The sequence below is a fragment of the Tiliqua scincoides genome, chromosome 1 (assembly GCF_035046505.1).
Source record: "Tiliqua scincoides isolate rTilSci1 chromosome 1, rTilSci1.hap2, whole genome shotgun sequence".
NCBI lineage: Eukaryota > Metazoa > Chordata > Lepidosauria > Squamata > Scincidae > Tiliqua > Tiliqua scincoides.
The window spans coordinates 68,625,787-68,652,037 of NC_089821.1; the positions used below are offsets into that span (position 1 = coordinate 68,625,787).

The 26,251-nt window shown below is 46.4% G+C and overlaps 1 protein-coding gene across 1 annotated transcript in view; it reads left to right on the forward strand.

Moving 5' to 3' along the window:
• The first annotated feature begins 4,048 nt into the window (after positions 1-4,048).
• Positions 4,049-26,251, forward strand: part of GRK2 (G protein-coupled receptor kinase 2) — a 44,501-nt gene continuing 22,298 nt past the window's right edge. The window contains exons 1-12 of the mRNA XM_066611467.1: positions 4,049-4,885; positions 13,952-14,028; positions 17,222-17,295; positions 18,406-18,507; positions 19,884-19,958; positions 20,387-20,448; positions 21,093-21,144; positions 21,732-21,823; positions 23,875-23,974; positions 24,876-24,954; positions 25,118-25,248; positions 26,013-26,107. Of these exons, the coding sequence (XP_066467564.1) occupies positions 4,773-4,885; positions 13,952-14,028; positions 17,222-17,295; positions 18,406-18,507; positions 19,884-19,958; positions 20,387-20,448; positions 21,093-21,144; positions 21,732-21,823; positions 23,875-23,974; positions 24,876-24,954; positions 25,118-25,248; positions 26,013-26,107 (1,052 nt within the window). The 5' untranslated portion in view covers positions 4,049-4,772. The remainder of the gene's footprint in view (positions 4,886-13,951; positions 14,029-17,221; positions 17,296-18,405; positions 18,508-19,883; positions 19,959-20,386; positions 20,449-21,092; positions 21,145-21,731; positions 21,824-23,874; positions 23,975-24,875; positions 24,955-25,117; positions 25,249-26,012; positions 26,108-26,251) is intronic.

The following is a 26,251-nucleotide window of genomic DNA, read 5'->3' on the forward strand; positions in this document are numbered from 1 at the left end:
TTAGAATGAGAATCTTTCAGAACCTACCAGAAGTGATGTCATGACTGGAAGTGACATCATCAAGCAGGAAAATTTTTAACAATCCTAAATTGCAATCCAACCCTTACTTACCCAGGAATAAGTTCAATTTACTATCATTGTAAAAAGCATATACATAGTAGCCTGCTAAAAGTACAGATATGTAACATTTCCCCAAATGCAGTCACATACCATGGTAGCATCAAGTCTACTATATTAAAAATAAAATATTGAAATGAATGGGGACCCACCTTACTGGGTCCTGACCCACAGTTTGAGAAACACTGACTTAGGAGGCTACCTGGGGTACCAGTAAAAAGGAAAAAGAAAAAATATGCACACACAGTACACAATAGTATGCATACCAAGTTAAGATTGGAGCCATACTAGAGACATTTCAGGCACATACAACAAAAGGTGGTAAAGTTAATGAGACAGTTGTATTTTGTAAGTGTTTTTAGTCCCCTCAATTCCTGCTGGCAAGGAGAGTGGCCAGTTAAACAGAGCGATGGATGTGGAGGACTTTACAGTAAGGGACATTCATTATGTTCTATGGCACTATATGAGAGTAAGGAGCCTACAGATTTTGAAATACATACAAAAAACTACTGGGGATGAAAAATGTTGCAACACCAAAGTGGCAATATAAGCCATACAAGGAAAAAAAAAGTTAAAAAAAACCCAAACCAACAAATATTTCGAACGATTGTACTATTGGTGATGTTTTGCCTTTCACAGTACGGAATGGGAGGTACTTTCTTATTCTGAATAACGACTCAGCAAAAGGAAGTGAGAGAGAGCAAGCCTGAGATACTATGTAGGCCCTGTTCCTTCATTGCGTTTTATTTCTGAACATTATGCATAAAAGGAAGGTTATCCTAAAGAGTGGACAAGCCTGTTGTTCCAGGCAATCCTGGGTAACAAGTAACCTTATTGTTCACTCATTATCTAGCAAGCATTGCAATGACAGGGTGCCAAGAACCCAGGAGCTGATCTAGCAGAGCCAAAACACTTAACTCCCAGCTCCTGCTTTGTGCTGATTTAGCAGATAAGGAGCAGGCTAACCTGCTCTCTGGCATCTTATGCAGGGCTGCCCATACCATTTTTACCATACATATGCAGTACATCCAGGTACACAACACAATACACTTCTAATACATCTTTTAGAGTGCATTTTTTAGCTGAATTCTTATATATCACCACAAAAGCCTTTGTGTAGAAAGGTGATTTCTAGTGTAACCACACATCTTTCATTAGCTTGTACAGAAGGGGAACTAATATGGTCTATGCATCTGCTTCTAAATCCCCAAGGGAAAAAAACCTAGATGTAGTCTTAACTAGGAAAAAAAAGTATCTTCAAGGAACACAGGACTTATGTTTTCACATGTAAGACAAAAAACGTAAATTGCATTCTTAGTAAACTAACTGCCCCTGCTTAGAAACTGAAGACCACAGTGACAGGGAGGGGGAAGGGATTTGGAGTTGCAAAATAGAAGCTTACTACTGATGTGCATTTAAATGAGGCGTATGCATCTTCCAAATGTGATCCCTCTCATACACCATTCCATAGGTGCATTCCTCATACCTGTAGTCAAAGTCACTCAGGTATGCAAAGTTGAAAACAAAAGGGTAACTAGAAGTATGGCTGTTTGAGGAAATAACACTGTAAGCCACAGGACCTGAATTAATAAAAAGCATTTTGGTTTGGCCTCAGTGTAGTCATATTGAGGAAGACAGTTCAGCTGGTAGGGTCTGATTACCCCTTTATAAAGAGGCTTGCCTAACAGCATTAAATGGATTTGGGGGATCTGTGTTATATGTGTGTGTGCGGACCTGCCATGCTTCACCCATGCATGTACTTAAGTTGATTTCTGTACACCTGATGAGCGGCAACTGACTTTCTCCATTTAAAATACGAGAATTTTAAATGGAGATTATCAGCTCATAATTGCATTGAGCTGATAAGAGAAGATATGAATGTCCAATTGATGGTATAAAATCTTTTGTGGTCCATCCTTGTCATCGTGGAGGTTGTACTTGCTGTTGCAGTTAGTGTGGTGACCATGCATGTGTGAATCAGCCCATAATCAAGGCTGGCAGGTTGAACATCCACCTAGTTTAAAGTAAGTCACTTTTACCCTGCATATTGATCAAAAGACCCATTTTTGTTTTGTTATAAACAACAGAATAAGCATAGATGGACTTTTCTCCAGGGAAGTCTTAAAATAAATATTGAAAGAGGCCTGGTTTTGTATAATTTGCCTCAAATACCTTGCAGCCAAAAGAAGGACTCAAAGCCCTGATAAGTATAACCCAATTAAAGAATATGCTGCTCCATTAATTATTGTCATAAGAATGGTAAGTGTGGTTGAGCTTTGAGCCATGACGCCAGAAGGTTTTTGGATCTGTTCAAGTAAACGTTGGACCTCTGTTGGGAAAGCAAAGCTTTGCGGATGGAATGGCCTCAGATTTGTGAAAGGTCTCAAGTTGATACAAAAGCAGGGCCTTGTACCTATATGGGAAATTTACTACATGGAGAAAATAGAACTATTCCATGCCTGAATATTCTCTATATCCAGAAACTGAGGGAACTGTACTTGTGCACACTTGTACACCTGATGACCTATTGTGCTCCTACATGACACATATACTCTTTACCTGCTGATGTACACTGGATATTTACCTACTGTGATAGTGCTTCCTTTAAGTACACAGCAAACTACAGTCTTTCTGCCTTGAGAACAACATAACAGGACTGAATTTTAATTGTTCCTGTGTTAGTATATGAGGAGTGAGAGATCAAATGACAAAACATCAATGGTTTCTAAGCTTCAAAATAAGCTTTCTGGATCATAGGGAAATTTTAGCTTTATGCTCAGAGGACCAGCCCAAGCCTTCCAAGTCCATTCCAAATGCTGCCCCTTGTACCCAAAAATGTGCAAATCTGCTCCCCCTCTCCCATGTTCTAGTGCAGCACTCACTTCCCATATTTCCCAGAAGGGGTTTGTGTCACTGCGCGAACACCTTCTGTCACCGTGCAGCATTGCAGCAGCATCTCTGGATGCTCCCCGATGCTGTCACATGTCACCACACTTCCAGGGCACTGAGGTGTGAGATGCACTTCAAGCTGCGCAGCTTAGGGGGCACAGTGCTCTCCCCCCTTCCACGTTCCCCCCTTGTCCCCCTCTTTCTTTTCCAATACAAGGAGTGGGAAGAGGAGGAGGAAGGAGCATTGGTAGAGGCAAGTAGGCAGACAGAGATGGGCACACCTCCCACCACCACCATCACAAATCTGCTGCCTGAAGAGATGGCTTCAGTTGGCCTCATAGATGGGCCAGTTAGTGTTTTATGCGAATATTGGGAAAGGGTCACAGATTGAAAGTCCCTTCAGGTGTCCCCCGGGTGTTCCTTGGAAATGGCTCAGAGCCCAGTGCTAAGCATGTCCCATTCGAGTCAATGGGGCTTACTCCCTGGAAAGTGTGGCTAGGATTGCAGCCTCAGAGCCCCGTCGTGGGCATGTCTACTCAGAAGTCAGTCCCATTCGAGTCAACGGGGCTTACTCCCAGGAAAGTGTGGAAGGGCTGTCTGTCTTTCATTTGTCTCTCAGTCCTGGGTGATGCTGAGCCCCATTTGCACTTAATGCAAAACAAGGGCGCCTTCTCCCCCCTTCTGCCACACCGGGTGGCTGCAGCGCTTGGCTTCCAAGTTTTGGCTGCCAGGGGGGGAAGCGCGCCTGGGGCACTGCTGGGCAGTGCAGCGGAGAGGGGTGGTAGCCTCAGACCTCCCGTTCCCCAGGCGGCGTCTATGGAGCTCAGCACCTTCTGCAGCGCCTCACCTCGGGCGGCGCTTGCACCCGAGGGGTGCCCCTGCTCGGCCTAGCCCGGGGAAGTGCAAGTCGGGCCGCAGTCTCCAGGGGGCGAGCTGCGAGCGCCGCCTGTGTACAAAGCAGGCTTCCAGCCCTCCCTGTCTCCCGCCCCCCCCCCCCGTCTTGGACCAGCGCTGTTGCTCTGGGCTGCACCTAGAGCGAACCGAGGAGAAGCGCGCAGGCTCTGCAGCAGCGGCGGCCCCGGGACTCCCAGGCTGGGGAAGAGCAGGACCCAAAGCACCCGCAACGGGGAGGAGGAAGCGCGTGCTGCCGCGCTGGGGCTCCGCTGCCTCCAGCCCCCGGCGCACTGCTCCCCCTCGACGCCGTGCAGGGGCTCCCTCGCCCGAGGCTGCTTCTGCTCCGTCGCCACTTCCTCTCCCTCTGCAGTCCTGGAGCGCAGCAGCCCCGCGACGAGGAAGCGGGCAGCCCTGCTGACGGAGGAGGAGGAGGAGGCGGCGGCCGCCCCCTGCCCGCGCTGTCCTCCTCCCGCCGCTCCGCGTTGACAGGCAGCAGTAGCAGCAGCAGCAGCAGCAGCCTTCCCTGCACAGCACACGCACTGCCCTGGAGGAGCGCACGCCAAGAGCAGGGAGCGGGCGCAAAGCGGCGGCGGCGGCGGCAGCCCGAGCCCGGCACTGAGGAGGGAGCGCCGCTGCTGCTGCTGCTGCTTCTCCGGCCAGGCATCATCATGTGGGTCTGCTTGTGAGAGGGCTGGGGGGCCAGATCCCCTCTCCTTCCCTCCCCCACTCCTCTCCCCCGCAGAGAGAGACACACACGCACCCCCCACCGTCGAGGAAGAGGAGGCGAGGGAGCCGCAGAGGCCGCCCGCGGGGAGCAGAGCCGGAGCGCTGCCTGTGCAAGAAGGAAAGCAGAAGGAATCCTTCCTGGCAAGATGGCCGACTTGGAGGCTGTGCTCGCCGATGTGAGCTACTTGATGGCCATGGAGAAGAGCAAGTCCACCCCGGCAGCGCGAGCCAGCAAGAAGATCGTCCTACCTGAGCCGAGGTGAGCCGCGGGGCGGGGGGCAGGTGCAGAGGTGGCCGGTGGCGGCGTGGCTCCGACGACTGTGGCTGGGTGCAGTGCGTGTGTGCCTTGCAACACAGCAGCCCGCCTCCCCTGGCCTCTCCTGGGGGGAATCTGGACCCCCTCCGTCTGCGTGGGGTGGGGAGGGGGCATCACTCAGTGGGCACCATGAAGGATGGATTGTCAGGGCGCCCCCTCTCTGCTTCCTGCCTCTTCGCTCGGCCCGATCCCCGAAGGTCGCTTTCCCCACCTCTTTAGCCCATGTGCATAGAGGAGCAAGCCCTCCTCTCCTCTTTTCCCCTATCTGTCTACACGTCATAATCCCCCCATGCTTTCTCTTTATGCATGTGTAATAGGCAGTTGTTGACTTCAGCAGGGACTCAGGCAGGCTGACTAGTTGCCATATAGTGGGGTGTATTTTCTCCCCCCCCCCTTCTGAGCCATCCCACCTCTGTACCACTACATGTTATGAGGATGTGATGCTCACAGCATGGCTCTGGCAGCGCCTGGGGTCATTCTCGTGATGCCCTAACCACGGCCTCTGCACACAGACTACTGTTTTCAGTATTCTGTGTGCAGGACTTGGGGCCATTCACGAGCCTGGAGGAGAATCTCTCATCATGCCTCCATGGCAGGGAATTGAGAGCACCTCCCAGACTGTTCACCAAGTGTCCGTGGATGGGCAATGTGATCGCAGATGGCCCCCAAGGCTTGCCCACCTTCTCGCTGCCCTGAACTTGAGTGGGAACTGGGGCCGCACGAACAACATGGCAAGCCTGTGTAAATGCATTGCAAGGTCACTGATGTGCTCACAGCAGATTCGGGGAAATGGGTTTGACCAGGCCCTAGGTTAACACAAGGGTCTTTGATACCTGTGAGGCTCATAAGGGGGCCTGGGACATTCAGTCAAGTAATTCCAGCCAGTCATCCAGTTGGGACAGATGTCCATGATTTACTCTGACCAAGCTTTAGCTACCCTTTTCTTCCCAAGCAAGTAGTAGTTACCAAGGGCAACAGGGTTGGACCTGACAGGCCTCCTACACCTACAACATGTTGTCAAGTGCAGGCCACTTTCTCTCACCCCATCTTTCCTTGTGACATCAGGCCTGTCCTGCTTTTTTAACCAAAAACTTTGGCCCCTCCCAGTTGTAGGAGAAGTCTGTTCAGATCAAGCCTCCCACAACAAGGGGGGGGGGGAGATATGGATGAGAGATGGATGTGTGGTCACTAAGAAAGCTCAAATGTACCAGGGAACACTAAGAAAGCTCAAATTCCAGGGAACAAGGAATTGAAGTTACTTTTTCAGAGGATGAAGCAGATGTGCTATCATGGGAAACGGAAAGTCTATTAGAAAAGCCCTGCTAGATGTCTAAGACCTATCTAGTTCAGCATTCAGTTTCCCCCAGGCGCCCACCAGCTGCCTCAACACCAACCTTTTTGTTTTTCATAGGGCTGCTGGTTTCAACATGGAAGTGCTCTTGTGGGAACTTAATGTCATAGGCTTAAGAGGAAATTGTTTTGAGATGGAAACAAAGAACTGACTTTCTTCACTTGACTCCCTCGATCAATAACTGTTCACTGGCAGCCCCCATTGTGAGGGTCATAGCCCTCAATACAGTTTAAGAGCGCTGTCTTGAGTTTACAGAGCAAGTTATATTTGCCCTGTCTCATTCAAGGTCATCTCTTTCTAGGCCCAAACCTAACCTCAGTTATGCTAACATTGCCACTGGTTCCCCACCTTCATTCAGCATATCAACAGGTCTTGCACTTTTTTTTTTTTAACCCCAGCCCATTATCCATCTTGTGTTTGTATGTGTACACAATAGTGGGTCTTGCCCTTCAAATATGGTAGGATGCACCTGTGAAATTGGTTTGTCAGGGGTCAAAGATACCTTAAATGCTGATAGTTCCACACTCAAGAGGTCAGGTTGCCAATTAGGGAAGCATGGCCTTGCCTTGGAAGAAGATCAGGGAATATGAGACCTGCACAAGCTAGTGTCATAGTATGGGGCTTTTTGAAGAGCAGAATTACAACTATCACTGGAATGGTGAGGATATCTTGGGAAGGATAACATGGGGAGGTGTGAAGAGGTGGGTTTGTTTGGGCCCAGGACATCTGCTGGAAGATAAATTCTCTCCATTAGCTTCTGACCATCTTACGGAGGGGATTCTTCTGATTTTGAAACTTGGCCCCATACATTCCATTCTGGAAGCAAATGGAAAAACCGGGAATTACCACAATTGACTGAGCTTGAGAAGGACATGCAGTGAGAAGAGGCTGAAGGAATTTTTGGTTCCTCTCAGCTGAGAACATCAAATGGATAAGCTCTTGAGCGTAGCCCAGCTCCCAAGCCAGGAGGAAGAGATTGTAATGGAGAGATGATAAGAAAAACTGTTTACAGGCCACACTGAAATGCAAAGTATGCAAACTAAGTATATTTGCATAATTTTGTTTTTTGTATTACTTTTTCTGTTTCTGGTAGCCATGGGAAACACTTGGCCACTGAAAATGGCCAAGGTAGCCATGGGAAAGGGCACTTGGCCACTGAAAATTCTGTTTGCACAGTGTCCTGCCACTTTTGAGAGTTCACTACACCCTGCACGTATCCACTGTCTTTGTAGGTCAGCATTCTGAAAACTTGCTTTTTAATATTTTATTTATTTTTTAATGAGAAGCAGGATTCTAGGAGACTGATTTTTGTGCCCCATGATGTGCTCTTGGCAGAGGCTCAGTCCTGCTCAGGAGGATACACTGTAGCAATTCAGTGTACATCTGTCTGAGTGAGCAGCCTACCCCCACTTAGATAGGCGAGATTTACAGAAACCGCAGACAGCGTGGCCACAACAGACTGGCATTAACTGCTTCGTGGGCAGTTCGCCCAGGTACTTCCTGTTTTTCACCTGTCTCTTGAAGTGGAGGAATTTACCCAAAGCGCTTTCATAGGACTTAGCTCAGGGCCCTGTCGTTACAGTGCAGGTGGCTGCTGAGGATTAAAATAATAGAAGGACCAACACTCTCAAGAACAAAACATCATCAGCAAAACTGCTGAAGGGATTTTTTATTTTCAAAACGGTAGGGAATAGTCACTTCTGTTTCTTTATCTCAGTGACCCTCTGTGCCAAGTGATGAAAAATATCTTGCATCCAGCAGAGACTAAGAGCCCAATCCTATCCAATTTTCATAAGAACATAAGAACAGCCCCACTGGATCAGGCCATAGGCCCATCTAGTCCAGCTTCCTGTATCTCACAGTGGCCCACCAAATGCCCCAGGGAGCACACCAGATAACAAGAGACCTCATCCTGGTGCCCTCCCTTGCATCTGGCATTCTGACATAGCCCATTTCTAAAATCAGGAGGTTGTACATACACATCATGGCTTGTAACCCGTAATGGATTTTTCCTCCAGAAACTTGTCCAATCTCCTTTCCAGCACCAGTGCAGCCACAATGCAGCCCCAGGGTAAGGGAACAAATGTTCCCATACCTTAAGGAGGCCTCTGTGACTGTCTCTCCACCACAGAATGCAGTGCACACCCCATGGGCACAGCTGCACCAGCACTGGAAAATTGGATAGGATTGGGCCCTAATTTATTTAAAGCCTCTGTAAACCCTTCTGCACCCCTCCTTAAGAATGTTACACACTACAATTCTTGGGGCTCTTCAGTCATATTCTGCTTTGTTGCCATTCCTCCCATTTTGCTCAATAGTCAGATGAAGTCAAAAGCTTATTGGCTACTTTTTTAGAGTTTAGTTGGCCCTAATAAATGTCTTTCCCCTACACTTTGGGTTTTTTTCCCCTTCTACTCAACTGTAACAAAGATACTTACAATATATTTTATTTTTGTTACATTTGTATCTTCCTCCAAGAAGTTCGGAGGCAACATTTATCCTCACTACCTCTGTCTGAGGTTAGTTTGAATGACTGCGATTTGGCCACAGCTATTCAATGAGGTTTGCCATTGAGTGGGGTTTTGAACCCAGGTTTCTCCCACCTGAAGCTTCTGCACCAGGTGACTCTGCCTCCTAAGGAGAAGGATTTTGTTTACCTAGTCATTCCAAAAGGAAGTCAAAGTGAATTGCATCTCAGAGCTGCTGCTCAATAGAACCACTTGAATTGCTTTAGTCAGAGGAGGTTCCATTGTAACATTTTGATCCCATCCTTCCTCCAAGGATCTTGAGACCACATTCATGGTTTCCCGCCCATTTGATCTTCCCAACAGCCCTGTGAAGTAGATTGATCAGACTATTCCATGGTCACCCAGTGAAATTCATGTTTGAGAATTTGAACACAGGTCTTCTGGGCCCTAGGCTACTCCATACAGAAAAAAAAAAAAACACCTCTAAGTGTCAAACTACATGCAGTTTTCAAAGCATTACAGTCCTTATGGGCTTAGGAGCAACCAATTTGGGCTACCTCCAAGATTCAGGAACACAAGCTGTAGCACTGCTTTAACACTCCTCTTGCTATGGTCCTGATTTACAAGCGGACTTGATTTAGTTGCTATTTACTGCAGGAGGAAAGAGCTCCTATTAGCATCAATTACTATATTATTGTTTTTAATAGATTCTGCTACACTCCACTTCCTGCTTCAACCATATTCTAGCCAACCCCTTCTTATGGTGCTATTTGTCATGTCCCTCCCACCAAAATCAGAGGCCAGCATCAGGAAGAGACTTCAGTGTTGCTGCCAGGAAATGGTGTCACCTGTGGGCGTAGACCATTTGAATTTGCTACTAGCATTAGCATTTGTAGCATTGAGAGACAGAGTAAGGCAACCCATGTCTCTTGGCTTCCATAACATCTACTGCATCCCTGTTCCTTCCTGGAGTTTATCTCAAACCCCCGTGCATTTGTCTACAAAGCAAAGTTAGCTATGGCATTTGTGAGAGAGCAGAAGTCAGCAAAGGCTGGGGGGAGGGGAGAAGATATGTCAGAGAGGTAAGGGAAGTTTTTCTTCTACTTGTTGTTGCACTACACATTGTTGTTTTTCCTGTTAGGGAGCTAAACGATTTTCTGTGCATTCATTTCCTTTTTCTCTGCTTGGGTATGAAGCCAACCAGTGTTCCCCAAAGCCTCCTAATTCACAAGAGCATTTTTTTTTTTTAAAGCAAACTGATGCCCAGGGATACTTGCAAGCAACTTCCCACTTCCTCCCTATTGGCCTTTAAGCGAACAAGAGCATTGTCAACAGCTGGCTGATTATTTTTAGTAGGTCACTGCCTCTCATTAAGCGTCTCTGCAAAGAGAACTAACTAACTCGAGGGAGTTATCATTCTTTTTCACCCTCCTGGACCGTATCTAATGCACATCATTTACCAAGGGGGAAACTGAATCAGGAATCAGCGAGCTGAAACCAGCATGCTTAGATCCCATCTAGGCAGCCCTTCAGACTTCACTGACTGTTCTTCTTGAAAGGTCTTGCAAATAAAGTTCAATTTCTTCTCGAAGGGTCTTGCAAATAAAGTCACAACAGAGTTTTTTTTCCTAGCCCACCTGGCCACAGATACATCAGTGAACCATTTGTGACTTAAGAGAATGATCTTTTACCAAAACACCCTTTTCTAATAACCTGGAATCAATTTTTCTTCACTCTAGACAACCAGCTATTTACAAGCCTGGCCCAAATGCAGCTGATGTAGAACAATTGTCTTGAAGCTAGGAGACCCAGGTTCAAGTCTCTGCTCAGCTTCTCCCATAAAGGGAATAATGATCCTCACATCCCTACCTTACCAGGACACTGCAAGGATAACCAGATAATGAGTGTTAAATCCTTTTCCACACAAAGCACTTTATGTAATAATATTAATGCTATCATTCAACTGGACCTGCCCCTGGAGAGGGTTGTCATGGAGATGTTTGAGATATATTATCCCAGTCCTCTAACAGCAGCCAGTTACCAGAAATACAACCATCCATCTTTCCTCCACCCGCCTCTCTTCCATCTCAGTCATAGGATATTTTTCCCCTATGGGGCACTAGATTTAAGAGCTCCTCAAAACCATGTTCCCCATATGTGAGAAATAGCTGCTGCTTCATAGTCCTCTCAGAGGAAATAACTCAGACCAAAACATTTATGAAACCTCCAGTTATTTCCTCTGTCTTTGTACAAAACCCAGCAAACTCTTCATCTACCCTTCACTCTCCCCGACCCCAAATTGAGGAGTGGAAAAACACCGCATCATCTCTCACACATTTCTTCTCTCCTTCCTCTCACATCCCCCGCATTAACCTCCCAAAGATGTTTCTTCAGTACTACCTTCAATTTATGGGGGAACACTGAGGCAAAAGCCCTGTGATCTTTCTCTAATTCGTGCACTCCCTATGTTTGAAAAAGCATGTGCATGCACCAGCTACTTCCTATGGTGTCAGGAACCACCTGCACTCCACCGCTTCCTGGTAAACCTCCCTGTTGTGCCCTAGGCCCCTCGCTGGCTTATCAGAAGATAGTGGACGACTGTGGCAGCTGCTGCTTCCTACTGCCTTTTAGTAAGTCTCTGCTTGGACTTACTAGGAGACAGTTGGGAGCAGGAACATAAGAGCCTTGCTGGGTCAGACCAAAGGCCCATCTAGTCCAGCTTCCTGTATCTCACAGTAGCCCACCAGGTGCCTCTGGGAACATACAGGCAATAAGATACCTGTATACTGTTGCCACTTCCTTGTCCCTGGCATTCAGAGATAAGCTACTTCTGAAATCCAGAGGTTACATACAGTCATCAGGACTTGTAACCTGTGGCAAGGAGTTCCACATATTAATTACACACTGGGTAAATAAATAGTTTGTTTTGTCTGTTCTGACTCTCCCGCCTGTCAATTTTCCCATCCCATGTTACAATAAATAAATTTTTAAAAATCACACATACAAAAAGAAGCATGCATCTCAGGAAAAAGGATTACCATCTCCATTATGCTCATTTTCTGTGAAGGGATTTCCCCCACCCATGGCGGAAGCATTCAGAAAAATAACTCCTGTCCCTGACATACAACACCTGCAGCCCGAAATGGAATAGCCCAAAAGACGTTTTATCATCAGTTCCAACTGTTGCATACATTGGTTCTAAAAGCACTTACAGATGGCCCTTTCCCCACTCTTTTGTAGCAGCATGCCTCTTTGATGTGCCAGCTAGTGCGGGTTGGTGCTACATATCTCCTTTATACCACAATTGCTATGCTACCCGCACCAATCCTTCTTGGTTGTTTCAAACAGCATGAGGATCTATACACTTAGTGGGTGCAATCCTAACCCCTTATGTCAGTGCTTTCTAGCACTGGCATAGCGGTGCCAATGGGACGTGTGCTGCATCCTGCAGTTGGGCGTCACTCATGGAGGCCTTCTCAAAGCAAGGGAATGTTTGTTCCCTTACCTAAAAGAGCTGCATTGCCCTTATGTCAGTGGTGGAAAGCACTGACATAAGGAGTTAGGATTGCGCCCAGTGAGTGTCAAGAGTGCTGACTCAGCACACTTGACAAGGGGTGTGAGAAGATGCACTTTTCAAATCTGACTTGCACTTGTCACAAAGAAGCCTTCATCTAGAAGTATTTTTATTAGGAATATTTATATACTGCTTTTGTACAAAAAGCAGTTCACAAAGTGGTTTACATAGCAAAAGAAATTGATATATGCTTCGCTGTCCCCAAAGGGCTCACAGTCTAAAAAGAGGTGCAGAAAAGCCACTGCGGGAGAAAACAGCATGCTGGGGTCAAGAAGAACAATTACCAAGTATACATCCTAGGAGTAAAACCCTGTGATTTCCTTTTAGACAAACATGGTTAGGATCAAGATATTGGAAGAAAAAACAATCCATAGAATTAAGCAGAATTCCAAAATAAAATATGCTTTTGACTGGAGTTTGAGAATACTAAGGCATCTTTCCAAGATTTTCATGAGCAGGTTATAAGCACTCATATGCGATGCTCCTCAAGAAATCAAGCTATCTAATGCAGCAGATAAAAGTTTCTCAACCAGTTAATATCTCCAGGGGAAACCAGGTCACAGTCTAACTCAGAAAGATGGTCAGTGGCACCAAGTCTAGCCTTTGTAATACATTAACCTAGCGTGATTCTGTCAAGTGGTTAGACCATCTAAGTCTAGGACATTTTCCAAACTACCAGCTAGGAGTCTCGCCAACTAATCTTTGAGATTAGTCAGTATACTTTTAGACCTTGAATTTTCAGGTTCATTCTCAACTAAGGGTACTCTTGTCCCATTTTTGTTTGGCATTTCGCATCTCTCCTCGTCATTTTTTAAGAGAGGCAGCTAGAAGGGTAAACAAACGCCTCATGCTACAAAACTGGTGGATTATTCATAGCAATGGTTCCAGGATAAATTTGGGAGCCTTACCCATTTACTCTTACACAAGCCTACCCCATATGAACCTGTATCTTATTGCTAAAGAAGAATTCTTTTATCTGAAAGCTTTTTGATTGATTTCCACAGCATGTTAGGTATAATTGTGGAACTGCTAACCCTTCTCTAACAGTGCAATCCTATATATGTTTACTCAGAAGTAAGCTCCACCATGTTCAGTGGGGCTTACCCTCAAGTAAGTGTGCATAGGATTGTAGCCTGACACAAGCAACAGGCTTGTGTACTGCACTGCACTATAGTGCAGTGGGAGAATACCTCCTTTGCATGCCAGGCCAATCCTAGGTATCACCAGGCAGTGGTGAAAAATACTGTCTGAAGCCCCTGGAGCTGACACTGTACAACAGCTCTGAGCTAGAAGTACCACTCATCTGACTATATAAGCTTTACATATTCAAGAAATCTCTCTTTCATTCTGCTGTTATATTGAGGAATCTACTCATTGTTCCGATTAGTCTGTGCTATGTGAAAGGCTCATTTAAAGGGCTAGCTGTTCTTAATCCATAAGTGAATCCTAGAGTACCTAGTACTAGAGCTGTCCCTCCGTCTCAGGGGCAAGTATCTGCTCTTCACAGTCTCCTCTGGTTGTGATTCTTTATGGGAAGAATCTCTGGAGAGAATATGCAAAGCTGAAGAGAAGCTTTTCCCAATTAGTCCCTGCTCACGTGCCTTTTCTCTTGGCAGCATCCGCAGTGTTATGCAGAAATACTTGGAAGACCGGGGTGAGGTGACATTTGACAAGATATTTTTGCAGAAGATTGGTGAGTAGGAGAGTCTCTGAATGGGGATGTGAATTCAGACAAAAGTAATTGAATGTGGTTCTGTGGGTTAGTCGCTGGTCTGAACAGGAAAATATCAGGGGGCTAAGGGGGTTGGATTGCAGGATACCTACAAAACTGTTGTGAGGGACTCCTTACCCTGGGTATGATTTTTGGCTTTCCTCATAAAGGTGCCAGCCTTTCACCTGAAAAAGGGTTCTGTGCCTTTAATGGAGTGACAGGTGTTGCTTCCTTTATTACTGCTATTCTTGGACAGGAGATTTCTCACCTGCTGAATCTGTCTCATCCAGCTGTTGAGAGCACACCATCCACCTTCATTCAGGCGAGGCGTAAGCCTTCTTTTTGATAGTGGTCAGATGCAGGGGGAGGCCAGGACTCCTGTAGCTTTCACATTTGTGTAGGAGAGGGAATTTTGGAGGGGAGGGAGGATAAAAGCTGTGCCAGCAAACATGCCCTTTTCTAAAATGAGTCCTATCTCCTTTGTGCCTGCTCAGGGTTGTATCCCAGGCTGGTGTTGTAAAGTCATTGGGGAGGAGTTAAGAGCTGAACAGATGAATTGGGGAAGGGGGAGAAAATGCTGAGGTCAGTGAAGAAATTCTGCTTCCTCTTGTGTAGTCAGTGATTATTTCTGTTCTCCCTCTCATTGTTAATTCAGGGGACATTTGCTTCACTGGTAGGTGTACTGATTGAGAAGAGGGTTTGAGGTGCCTGGCTTTGTTAAGGCTTGAGACTGTTCTCCTTGAGGTCTTCCAGGACCACAGTCTCTCAGCAGGGTCCTGTGTCCTAGAGAGTGCCTCAGGAAGTCAAGTGTCACTCGCTGTAGCTTTTCCTATCTCAGGGCTACTATAATCAGGGAAGAAGCTGTGCCTAGTACATTTTCCTTCTGTGCCCTTAAGGGACAGAAGCCCTTTCAGTGCTTTCTCTTCCCCCCCCCCCTTTAGAAAATAGGCATGTCAGTTTTTATCTGTGGAGGACAACTGTCAGAGGAGCAGGTGAAGCTTTTGTTCAGAGATACATTATTTGAGGAGGAAAACGTCACCTGCTAAAGTTCTTTATCATGTTGTTAATTGCACAGGATGCCATCAGGAAAAGACACCTGCCAATCTGCCTTAAGCAGATAGTGGACTAATCCAGAGGCCATCATTAGAATAGCTGAAGGAAGGTTATTGTTCCTGGGAGCATCTGGATAAAGAAAAATTTGTGCTGCGGAGGGTTTAGTGACTGGGTGACACTGGACTGTTGTCCATACACAGCCCAGCATCTGCATGCAGTGCTGTTTCCCCTTTCTGTTACTACACCCCGCCCCAACAGGAAATGCTCTTGCTTCCTCCCACACCCACGGCCACTTGTGGTTTCCGCACAACATGTCCCATTGTCACCCTCCCCTTCTCCCCTCCCTTTGCTCCTTGCTCTCCTGTCACTTTCCCAACAGACTCTTGGCTTCCCCTCTCACCTGGGATGGTGCATGCCTAGGCTGGGGGAAGGGTTGAGCTCCAAGAGCCGTTTAGCAGAAAGCTTGGGTGGGTATTGCACAGTATGTCCCTCAATCAGGAAGGGAGACAAGACAGAAGTTGGTGTTTGCATGAGAAGGCTGTTGCTGCTCCCCAGGTGGGGGGATTTAGTGCCCTTGTGGCTCTCCTTTTGCCTTTGCTGTAACTGGTATAGGTAAGACTCATTTGCACTTTATACACATTTTAAGGTTATTAAAGGACCACTTTATCCACTGCAGGAAACTCATGTATAGGTATGGTTGCATGTATATACAGTAATGCATGAGCTGGGGAGCTGTGGTCAGTCACCCATTATGATCTCCCTTGAAGTGACTACATGATAGTTTGCTTATAGGACTGTTTTAACATGCAGATTGGGCATGATGAGTCACAACTAGCCTTGACAGAGGAACAAGATGACTGGGGACAAGTGTGAGCAATGCTGTTGCCCCTTTCTTTTTTAAATTGACCCTTCTCTGGTATCTTCCTGACATACAAAAGTAGCTGCCTGACATTTGATACTGAAAAATTTGTTACTTTTCCTAGTATGGGGATGAAGTGATGGGAAAAGTTTCTCCTGTTTAATTCTCTGTGCCAACCTGCTATTGAAGGCATAGGAGGAGCCCCTCCCCCCAGAAGAAGGCAAGGCTTGTGTGCTACTTGTGATCCCTGAGGGTCTTTTATGCAACCTTGTTATTTTTGCAAGATTAAAAACATTAGAGAATCTTGCTGGAAATCTTAAAATTCTAATTTCTTTTTTTGATAGCGGCTTTCTAAACTTTATGGCAGTAAATATAAATTGGGTAACCATAGTTACTAGTTTTTATATGGACAGAAGTTTGGTTAATAATAGTGTAAAATCACCAGGTGAAGCTTTCATCATCATGAAGATGCAAATTGTTAAAAAAAGTTCATATTTGCAGATTCTTTCCTTGTGCTTGTTGTTTAAAGGCACATTTTTTTTTGTTTGTTTTTAAGTAAACCCAATTGTGGCCACTTGTTTAGATGACCTTCTGAAAAGGAGTAGACAAATTGATTGATATGATATCAGCTATTATCCATGACAAGTGAATGCTTCCATCTATGAAGGTTGCAGTATACCTCTGAACACCTGATACTGAAAAGACAGCAAACCCTGTGTATTTATCACTGTCATACTTTGCTTGAAGGTCTGCTTGGCTACAACTCAGAGATGTTGCATAATCCTTTTGAAAGTGTTGAAGAAATGGGAGACAGTGCATCTACAACATCTTCTACCTTGGGTCCCTTAGTTCACCTCCTCCTTTGTCTGCTGTTGGTTAAAAGTGAAGGGGGAGAGGAGGACCAGTGGCCATATTGACTCCCTGCTTCCTCGATCCTTGTAGGTGCACCACATTCAGTTACAACTTGGCAATTCTAGTGGGATCTGATTGGCCATAGAGTGCTGACCAGGAACGACCTTGGTCTCCTCCTGCAGGACAAGTAATGTGTTCTAAAAATGGTGACTGCATTATGGATGACAGGTGCTTTTATCACATTCTTCTGAGTCAGACAAGTTGCCCCCTCTGTCAGTTGTTTATATTGCCAAGGAATGGAATGTAGGGACCTTAACCTTCTGGGGGCACTGACTGAAGCTGCCAGACCTGGAGGAGGGAACTAGAGGCACACTGGTCCCTTACTGCTTGACAATTGTGTGTGTTTCTTAGGATTCCTGCTGTTTCGAGACTTTTGCCTGAACCAGGTGGAGGAAGCCAAACCATTGGTGGAGTTCTATGAAGAGGTGAGGCCTGTAGTGGGGATAGGTATGGTTTCAGTTTAGTCAAACCAGGCCCCCCCCCTTTTTTTAATGTTGGCACATGCAGAGTTGAGTCCCTTTGAATGCAAAGCAGGGAGGAGTTGCATGTACAAAAAGTAGTCTTGGGATATGGAGATGAACTTTGGAGTCTTTCTTGAAGGCAAGGAGACTGTTCCTGAAAGGTGAAAGGCTACAGCACAAGCAATTTTGCTTTCAGAATGAGTACTGTTAGTTCACAACCCAGAGATTCCCCTCTTACATTTAAGGAATGTCTGTACCTTTTAGATTCCTGACGTAGTTGGGAGATGAAGCAGCTGTGGCTTCTCCTACCCATTTTTTCTTTGTGTTTTTGTGCTCCCCACCTTGCCATGCAGCATAACTAAAGCCTGGTTCACTATCTCAAGCAAGGAAATCAGGCAAAAAGATCGGTTGGTGGGCAAGCGGAAGCAAAGCCACAGTCACCTCTTCTCTTGATTCAGCTGGAAACGTGATGATACAGGAGGAGTCTCTGGGTTGTGATATGGAAACCAGTCTGTAGGGCAGAGCATTTATAACTTTTGTCAAAATCTTGGAACATCTTATCTTTTACCTGGAGGGGGTTGAACTCAGCCATAATACTGGCTTTAAAGACCTAACAGCCAAACAGTGTTGTTGTACTTCATGTTTTCTTACATTGTGGTGCTTGTGCACAGTCTATATTGTTCTGTCTGGATTTGAAATAAAAAATAGATTTGAAAAAGTAGAGAGGGCTCCTACTGAGTTTCAGGATATTATTAATTTCCTTGCCTCTCCCTATAACCTTCAGTTCCTGTTCCTTTGACTAGGTATATGCACAGCCCCCACCCATTTGATTTTCTGTCACCACCACCAAGGCCCTAAGGGAAGCTGCCCTCCTCCCTTCAAACAAATTATGTCTTCCAAATATATTTTGAAGAACTTTTTTCAAGAACAGTGTTTGAGTTCTTCAGACAATGTGTGTAGTCTCTGCAGCATCTCTTTCCCCTGTTAGACTTTATAGAGCCTGTTGTGGGAAGGAGTACATTCTTGGAACTTATTGTCTTATGCCTCGGAAGTGACCTCATTGATTTTCTCCAGATCAAAAAGTACGAGAAGCTGGACTCAGAGGAGGATAGAGCTATTAAGAGCCGCCAGATCTTTGACATGTACATCATGAAGGAATTGCTATCCTGTTCTCATGTGAGTGCCCCAAATATATCCTGTCCTGTGGGAGAGTCTGACAAGCCCCATGGCAATTAGCAGAAAGGGAGCTATATAATCACTTTGAATGAGATCCCAGAAACCCTAGTACTCCCCAGACAGATTGGGAGGAGCTACTCAATTAGCTTTATATTTGCTCACATTGGCTAAGTACTTCCTATAAACCTGTAAATCACAGGCACAGCTCCCTTAGAAGTACTCAAGCCAGCTCTTAACTCTCATTTCACGAACACCCTTCCTCAAGGACAGAGTTCCTACAGTTCCTAGGAGCTCTCCTATTCTAGTCCTTACTTTTAGGAAGTTGTAGCCTGCCACCTAGGACAGCTCCTCATGGAATGCAGTGTTTTTGCTGCAGGAGCAGCAGATGGAAGGTGCTTTCTTTTATTTAGAAGAGCCAGGCTACACATTGTATATGCACATCATTGGGAGTGATGTGCTCAACTTCTTTGTCGCAGATGGCTGCTGTAGGGGGACCTGATCCAAGTCAGGGCTGCAGTTTAGGGGACTTCACCCTTTGTCCTACAGTGATCAGGATCCTCTGTTGCACTTGGTATTTGATCCAGGAAAAATATTCCCATTTGTCCTGGGAGGAAAGTTTCCTTTGCACCATTAGCAACCACAGAGTTCCAATGCAGTTCAGGACTACAATGGGAGCAAAGGGTTAAAGTCTAACTGCCTGTCATGGTCCTGTTCCAAATCACTCTTCTCAATCCTGCAGCAACTGCTGTATTTGACACTGAAAAACAAATTGCACCATGGGGGCAAGCATGTTGTTAATATAATGTGTGGTTTGGCCCTCAGACTATAAAGGCCCTCAGGTATTGAAATCAAACAAAAGTGAAGGAAAAAGGTCAGTAGAATCATAAAGGGGAAGGGCTTAGCAGCACCAACAGCTACTACCTGGAAGTAGTAGATGTTCTGTAGGAGATGCAGGGGAAGACTATGAACCTGGCAGCATTGCGGGAGAGTGGCCTTTAGGCAGCCTGTGGGAACATGAGGTGTTATCAATGCAAGAAGCTTCAGGTCCAGGGCAAATAGGTGAGAAGTAGCTGCCAGCCCAGGAGTACCAAGATTTTGTGTAAGAGAACAAGAAAGTGCCTTTTCCCCCCACCCCCAGCATGCTGCTATTTGCTTGTGGCCAGTCCTGTTCCCCCATCCATTGACTCATGTTATGTGTCCCTGAATTTCCGATTTCTCTGAACCCTTATTTCTTCTATGGATGGGTTGCTCTTGCAAAACCCTAGCAACGGCTGCATTGGAGCTGGAGGTCGCTCCCAAGGTGTCATTCTGCCTAGACAGTGGGATGAGAGATGGCCCATGCAACCAGGCTCATTAATTTCTCGGTCCCCTTGCAGCCATTCTCCAAGACCGCCACTGAATATGTGCAGAGCCGCCTCAGCAAGAAGCAAGTACCACCAGACCTGTTCCAAGTAAGTTCACCTTCATGGACTAGCTAAAACATTGGGCTTATCCAGTCTAGGATTTCACTTATCTTGGGACAGAGTCAGCCTCTGGCTAACATTTCTGGGATCAGCCATGAGGTCAGGTAGAGAGGTAGATAGCATGCAATTGGTTCTTCCCATTCTGTACCAGTGACCCGTAGTACTGGAAGAGGAGGGAAGAGACAGTTGAAAAGCCTCTTTCCCTACCATTACCAAAGCTAAACATAGACTCCTATTGGAATCATATGTTCTACTTCACTTGCTGTTGATGCTCAGGTGTCCCCTAGAGCACAGGTTTTGGTGTAAACATCCCCAGGAGCTGCAGCAGTTGTGCAGTTGGGAAGTAGAACATGTGGGAGGAAGGAATAGTGGGATAGATTCTTGGCACTCATCCCTGTCTACTCACTCTCTGGCAGCCCTACATTGAAGAGATCTGCCAGTGCCTGCGTGGGGCTATTTTCCAGAGATTCATTGAGAGGTGAGTGCTGAGGACTGTAGGTGCTCAATGGGTTATGGGCTGCAGCTTTATGGGGGATCGTGGGAGAAGATATGTGATGGGAGAGAAATGCTTACATAATGCTTAGTGGGTGCTTCCAGGTGGAGTAATAAAATAAAGATGCTGAACCCAAGAGTGGCTTGGAAAGGTGGGTGAGCTTCACTCTGTGTTAATTGTGGAGTGGTTGGAAATGTACTTTTTTCTGAAGGGGGAAGGATGGGACTGTACCTTTTTAAGACTGAGTTTACTGGGGAGTAAGCTCTATTGAATACAGTGAGACTTTTGAGTAAATGAGATTGGGCTGTGTGGCAGCAATGCTCTTCACACTTATCAAGGCATAAGCCCCATTGAACTCAGTGGGATTAATTTCTGAATAAACATGCATAGTATCAGCTGGCAGGACTGATGGAGATTCTCTGATTTCCACCCTCCCCCGTGCCTGCTGTTTCATTTCAAGAATATTGGGATGGAGGATCCCTCTGTGATGGGAATTCTGACTTGAGGATTCTGGACAGGGGATTGTGAGTGAACAGAATGGAAGAGAGCGATGTGCCCATTGGGGATGGAAGTCATCTGGGAGTACAAGGCTCCCTTTCTCATTTCTCCTCCCTCTACTCTGTTAATAGTGACAAGTTCACACGCTTCTGCCAGTGGAAGAATGTGGAGCTGAACATCCATGTGAGTTTCCGGAGGGTGGGAGGGCATTCCTGAAAGCTGTTGTGATAAGGAAGAGCCGTCAAAAGACATGAAGCATAGACCTGTTTGTGGTCATGTGACCATAGTACGGTAGAGAGTACAGGATCTGCCGAGTGTTGATAATGCAGTGAGAAGATTGGCTCCTGCTTCAACAGGCTCACCATCTTAGTAGCCACAGGAAAGGAGAGTTATTATTGGCAAATGAGAGGGGGCGTTTGAGCATTCCGTATCAGTGCAAGAGCTTGAGAAGTGAATCCAACCTGGTGACCAATATATCTTAGAGCAAGCCTTTTCAGCCCACTCATGACATAGATAACCTTGAGTCATGCTGTACTGCCAGATTGCAAGAAAAACACCTAAGCAGCTATGATGGGTGGGGGCAAAGTGTGTGGTAGGCCAGGCAGATTTAGGCATAGCAGGCCCAGATACTAGAAAGGATGAGAACATTAGCTATGTTCTCTGTCGCTCCCATGATATCCTGGGAGCAGGACGGTGCCTACAGTTTGTTAATGTATTCTCTCACTTCTCCTGTTTTTGTTTTGCCTTACTGTCCTGTTCTCTGGAGCCAGCTAACCATGAATGACTTCAGCGTCCACCGGATCATCGGGCGTGGCGGTTTTGGCGAGGTCTATGGCTGCCGGAAAGCAGACACTGGCAAAATGTAATGTGTGGGATTGCTTTGAGGGTGTCAGATGGTTGTAAGAATTCCACAAGAGCAAGTCCTAGCACAAGCCAAGCTTCACTGCCAGGCACTCTTTCCTCACAATGTGATAACTGGCCTGTGCTAAAAGGGGAGGCTCCCTGTCTGAATACTAGTTTCATGCATGGTAGAAGAGTCTTCAAATGCCTATTTACAGGCTAGAGAGGAAAAAATCTACTGTATGGTTTGGGGTAGGCCATAGTCCAGCTTTCATTTAGACCAGGGGTGCCCAAACCCCAGTCCTGGGGCCACATGCAGCCCTCAGGGCTTCTCAATGCAGCCCTCAGGGATCCCCCAGGCTCCAATGAGCCTCTGGCCCTCTGGAGATTTGTTGGAGCCCACACTGGCCCGACGCAACTGCTCTCAGCGTGGGGGCGACTGTTTGACCTCTCGTGTGAGCTGTTGGATGAGGGCTCCCTCCACTGCTTGCTGTTTCATGTCTGTGATGCAGCAGAGGCAGAAAAGGAAAGGCCAGCCTTGCTTTGTGCAAGGCCTTTTATAGGCCTTGAGCTATTGCAAGACCTTCATTTATTCATATAAGTTCATCTTTAATATATTCATTTATGTAAACTTATGCAAATTTATTCAAATTTTAAATATAAATTAATTCTTTTTTCCCCCCGGCCCCCAACACAGTGTCAGAGAGATGATGTGGCCCTCCAGCCAAAAACTTTGGACACCCCTGATTTAGACCATAGGATTGCTGAGAGGATAAATGAGCAATGGAATATTTAGGCATGACCTTCTGGTATCCCAACTCCTGGTCAGTCCTGCTGTTCTCCAAAACTGGCATAAGCAAGTTTCTGCTTGTTCTCAGCATTCTGCCCCCAGTAGCTTCAGGCTGCAGGTGAGCTTCCCAGAGGCCTTGTCTCTGCTTTCCTCTCTTCCTTGTGGGTGCACAGCAGTGCTACCCTGAACCGAGCATCCCCCAAGTAATGTATATATACCATGTCCCAAAAAAAATTATTGTTTTTAGTCAGTATCGCAGAGCTGACCTCAGTTTCCTACCCAGTAGCCACACAACACTTTGTGTCCTGTCCACAAAAGGTATACCTTGAGGAAAGGGAGGAGAACTGGATAGGATGAGAAAGATCTTGGAACAGGTGTGGTTGAACATACTTAATGCAGGAGTAGCTCCACTTTTCAGGGGGCCTTGGCAAACTGCCTGACATAGGTTGGTCCTTAAAGGGTCCCTCTGCTCTACCTGTGAAGGGCATACAGGTGGTCCAAGGGAACAGCAGAGGGTCCTTCTGAGGGCTCATGGCAGGTGCCCTATGATGCTGACTCTTGACACCATCCCTGACACAGACTGAAGAGACCCTAGACTGAAGATACAATCATTGTCTTTTTGTCATATCTGTCCATAGAGGGGGCTGAGCAACCTCTTTTGAGGTAAAGTTAGGAGAACCTGTCCCAGTTAGGAGAACCCTGAGTTTCTTTGAAACTTCTCTATTTCGGTTGACATTCTTGTTCCTTTATGGGGTTGGAAATGTGGTTCCTTGCTTCTGCCTTGGCAAACCACATCATCAACCCCTCCCCAAAGTAGTTCATGCCAACAGTTGTTCTGGTAATCCAAACAGAGTTCAGGATTAAACTCTTAACAGTTTTGCCCACCCCCTCCTTTCATGTCCTGAGCACTAACTGAATTTAGCCATTGGTAAACTGGTTGGTTATTTTCCTGGCTTGCTAGAGGCATCTATGGGATGAATAGAGAACATTATGAGGCATCACAGGGACATCTGGGGCAAATTTCCATCATGATAAAGACTGAGGGTGAGGGGGAATTTTGTCTAGCTGTTAGGGGAGGCTCAAGATTCATATGGCATGGGGAGGGTAGTGGGGGGGGCTGTTCAGAAAGTACCAGGTGGAAGGATATCTGCATGGAGATCCCAGCACTTGCACTGTTTGTGCATGGAGGGATATTAGTGGGGAAGATTTCCTGGGAAGCATCATCACCAAGCACACTTGGCAAGAATGTAATACCAGGATTGTTTCCTTCTTTTTCTTGGCAGGTATGCCATGAAATGTCTGGATAAGAAGCGGATCAAGATGAAGCAGGGGGAGACACTGGCCCTGAATGAGCGCATCATGCTGTCCCTTGTCAGCACTGGGGTGAGCTTGGCTACTTTGAGCAGTGGCAAGAGTGGAGAGAATGCATAAAACCTGAGTCTGCCAGTAGAGCTACTTGATATGGGGGGGGGGGGCTGTGACAAGTATGCAGAGGGGAGTACTTGGGAGCATGCAGGGGACTTGTAACCAAAGCAATGATATGCTGGTAGACACAGCAGGCGTTCTGAGAGTATATTGACAGGGAGGATAATGTGGGCAGGAGGCGGTGTTGAGCATGTGGCTGGGAGTGTGATATCTGCAGTAAGCTAGCAACAGGACTGTGATGTGTGTAGGCAGTGCAGTGAGTATCATGAACGTGAAAGGGGAGGAGAGGCAGTGCAATATGTGTGATGGCAGGAGGAGGGCAGGAGATGTACGCAGAGGAAAGAGGGGGAGGGACACGGCTCAGTGAGCAAGACACATCAAAGGAGGTTGGAAACCCACCGCAGGTGTTCTTGACAAGGGTGTAATACAGATCTGTGTGTGCTGTAAAAAAGCAGGGAAGTCTGTTGGCTGTGTAGGAGTTGATCCAAAGCACATGGCAGACAGTGCGGAATGGGAGTGAAGGGTTAATGGAAAAGTCAGCAAACAAAAAAGGCCACAGTAGTGTGTGAGGTAAGAGGCCGAGAGGTTGCACAATCCAATCCCACATGATTGCCTAATGCACATATGCCTTTGAGGGCGAGAAGGAAAATGTGATAGGAAACAGATATGTGCAAGGGATGTGTTGTAGAATGCAGAAGGGAAGCACAGAATGTTCCCAAAGGGTGCAGGAGGGCATGTGGAGTAGATGCATAAGCTAGAATACACACCATGTAGAATAAGAGTCCTATTAACATGTATGAACATCCATGGTTGTTTTTTCCTTGTCCTGTTGTGACTTTGTTCCTCGTGTCTCTGCCAGGATTGCCCCTTCATCGTGTGCATGTCATATGCCTTCCAAACACCTGACAAGCTCAGCTTCATCCTGGACCTCATGAATGGTGAGAGCCAGAACCCTCTCTGTAGGAACCCTCCTCTTTCTCCTTCTCATGTGCTTCCCTAAGGGATTCTCCTCTCTCTCCTGTGGCTCATCCCTGCCATTCTGCCCCTTACCTCTGCTAATGTACTGGCTGTACACTTCCTATGGCTCTCTACTTCCTGCAGGAGGTGACCTACACTACCACCTCTCCCAGCATGGGGTCTTCTCTGAGACTGAGATGCGCTTCTATGCAGCAGAGATCATCCTGGGGCTGGAACACATGCACAATCGCTTTGTGGTGTATCGTGATCTCAAGGTGAGCATGTACATCCCCTCCAGGCCACCCCAACAGCTGTGCTCTCGCTTGATACTGTCACCCACACCTGATACCTCACCCACACTATCACAAAGACTTCTTTTTCCAGAAAGAGAGCCAATGGCTGTCTTTGGTTCAGAAGCCCTCCATGCCATACTCCCGCCCACAGATACCACACAGTTTTATGATGTACTCTTGACTATGATATGAGTGCTTCTCTACAGAGCTGTACCACCCCCTTCTTCTTAGGAGCTAACATTACACTGTAGTGTCATGACTTGTTTGGGGCCACAGCACTCTTCCCCAGGGGATGTTGGAATCGAGGTCCACCATTGACTTCTTCAGAAAATCGTGTTTTGAAGATGCATGAATGGACTGTTTTACAGAGAATATCCCTGATGGAGATTGGATGCTTCTGCTCCAAGTGCATTCATATTTTTTGTACTGCGGATTATTAAACATTTGACGCCCACAAAGTGAATCACTATTGTAGCTTGATTTCAAGTGGGAAGGGATCATGCTTTGTGCTTTATTTTGTATATCATGACCTGAATACATCCTTTAGCAAAAATTAAATCTACCCACTGCAGCAGCTGAATGCATGGTTTAGAAAGAATTCCCTCCATTTCCCGGCAGAGGCCTATCCTTGTTGGTTAGATCTCAGAGTACCACTGTAGAGACCCCAGCCACAGTTTGATGGAGGACAGTTTTAGTAGGCTGTGTTTTTGCACAACTTTTGTTCATTACCTTTTCTGTACCTTCAGCCAGCCAACATCTTGCTGGATGAGTTTGGCCATGTCCGCATCTCAGATCTCGGGCTTGCCTGTGATTTCTCAAAGAAGAAGCCTCATGCCAGTGTGTGAGTATCTAGAAAGGAATCCATTGCTCAGCCATAAACTCTGTTCTTTACTACTTACCCATACCTATAAATACTCTCCCTCTGAGGGTGGTGGGACTTGATAAATGTAGAAGCACTTGTCTTTTAATCCAGTATCATCAGCTG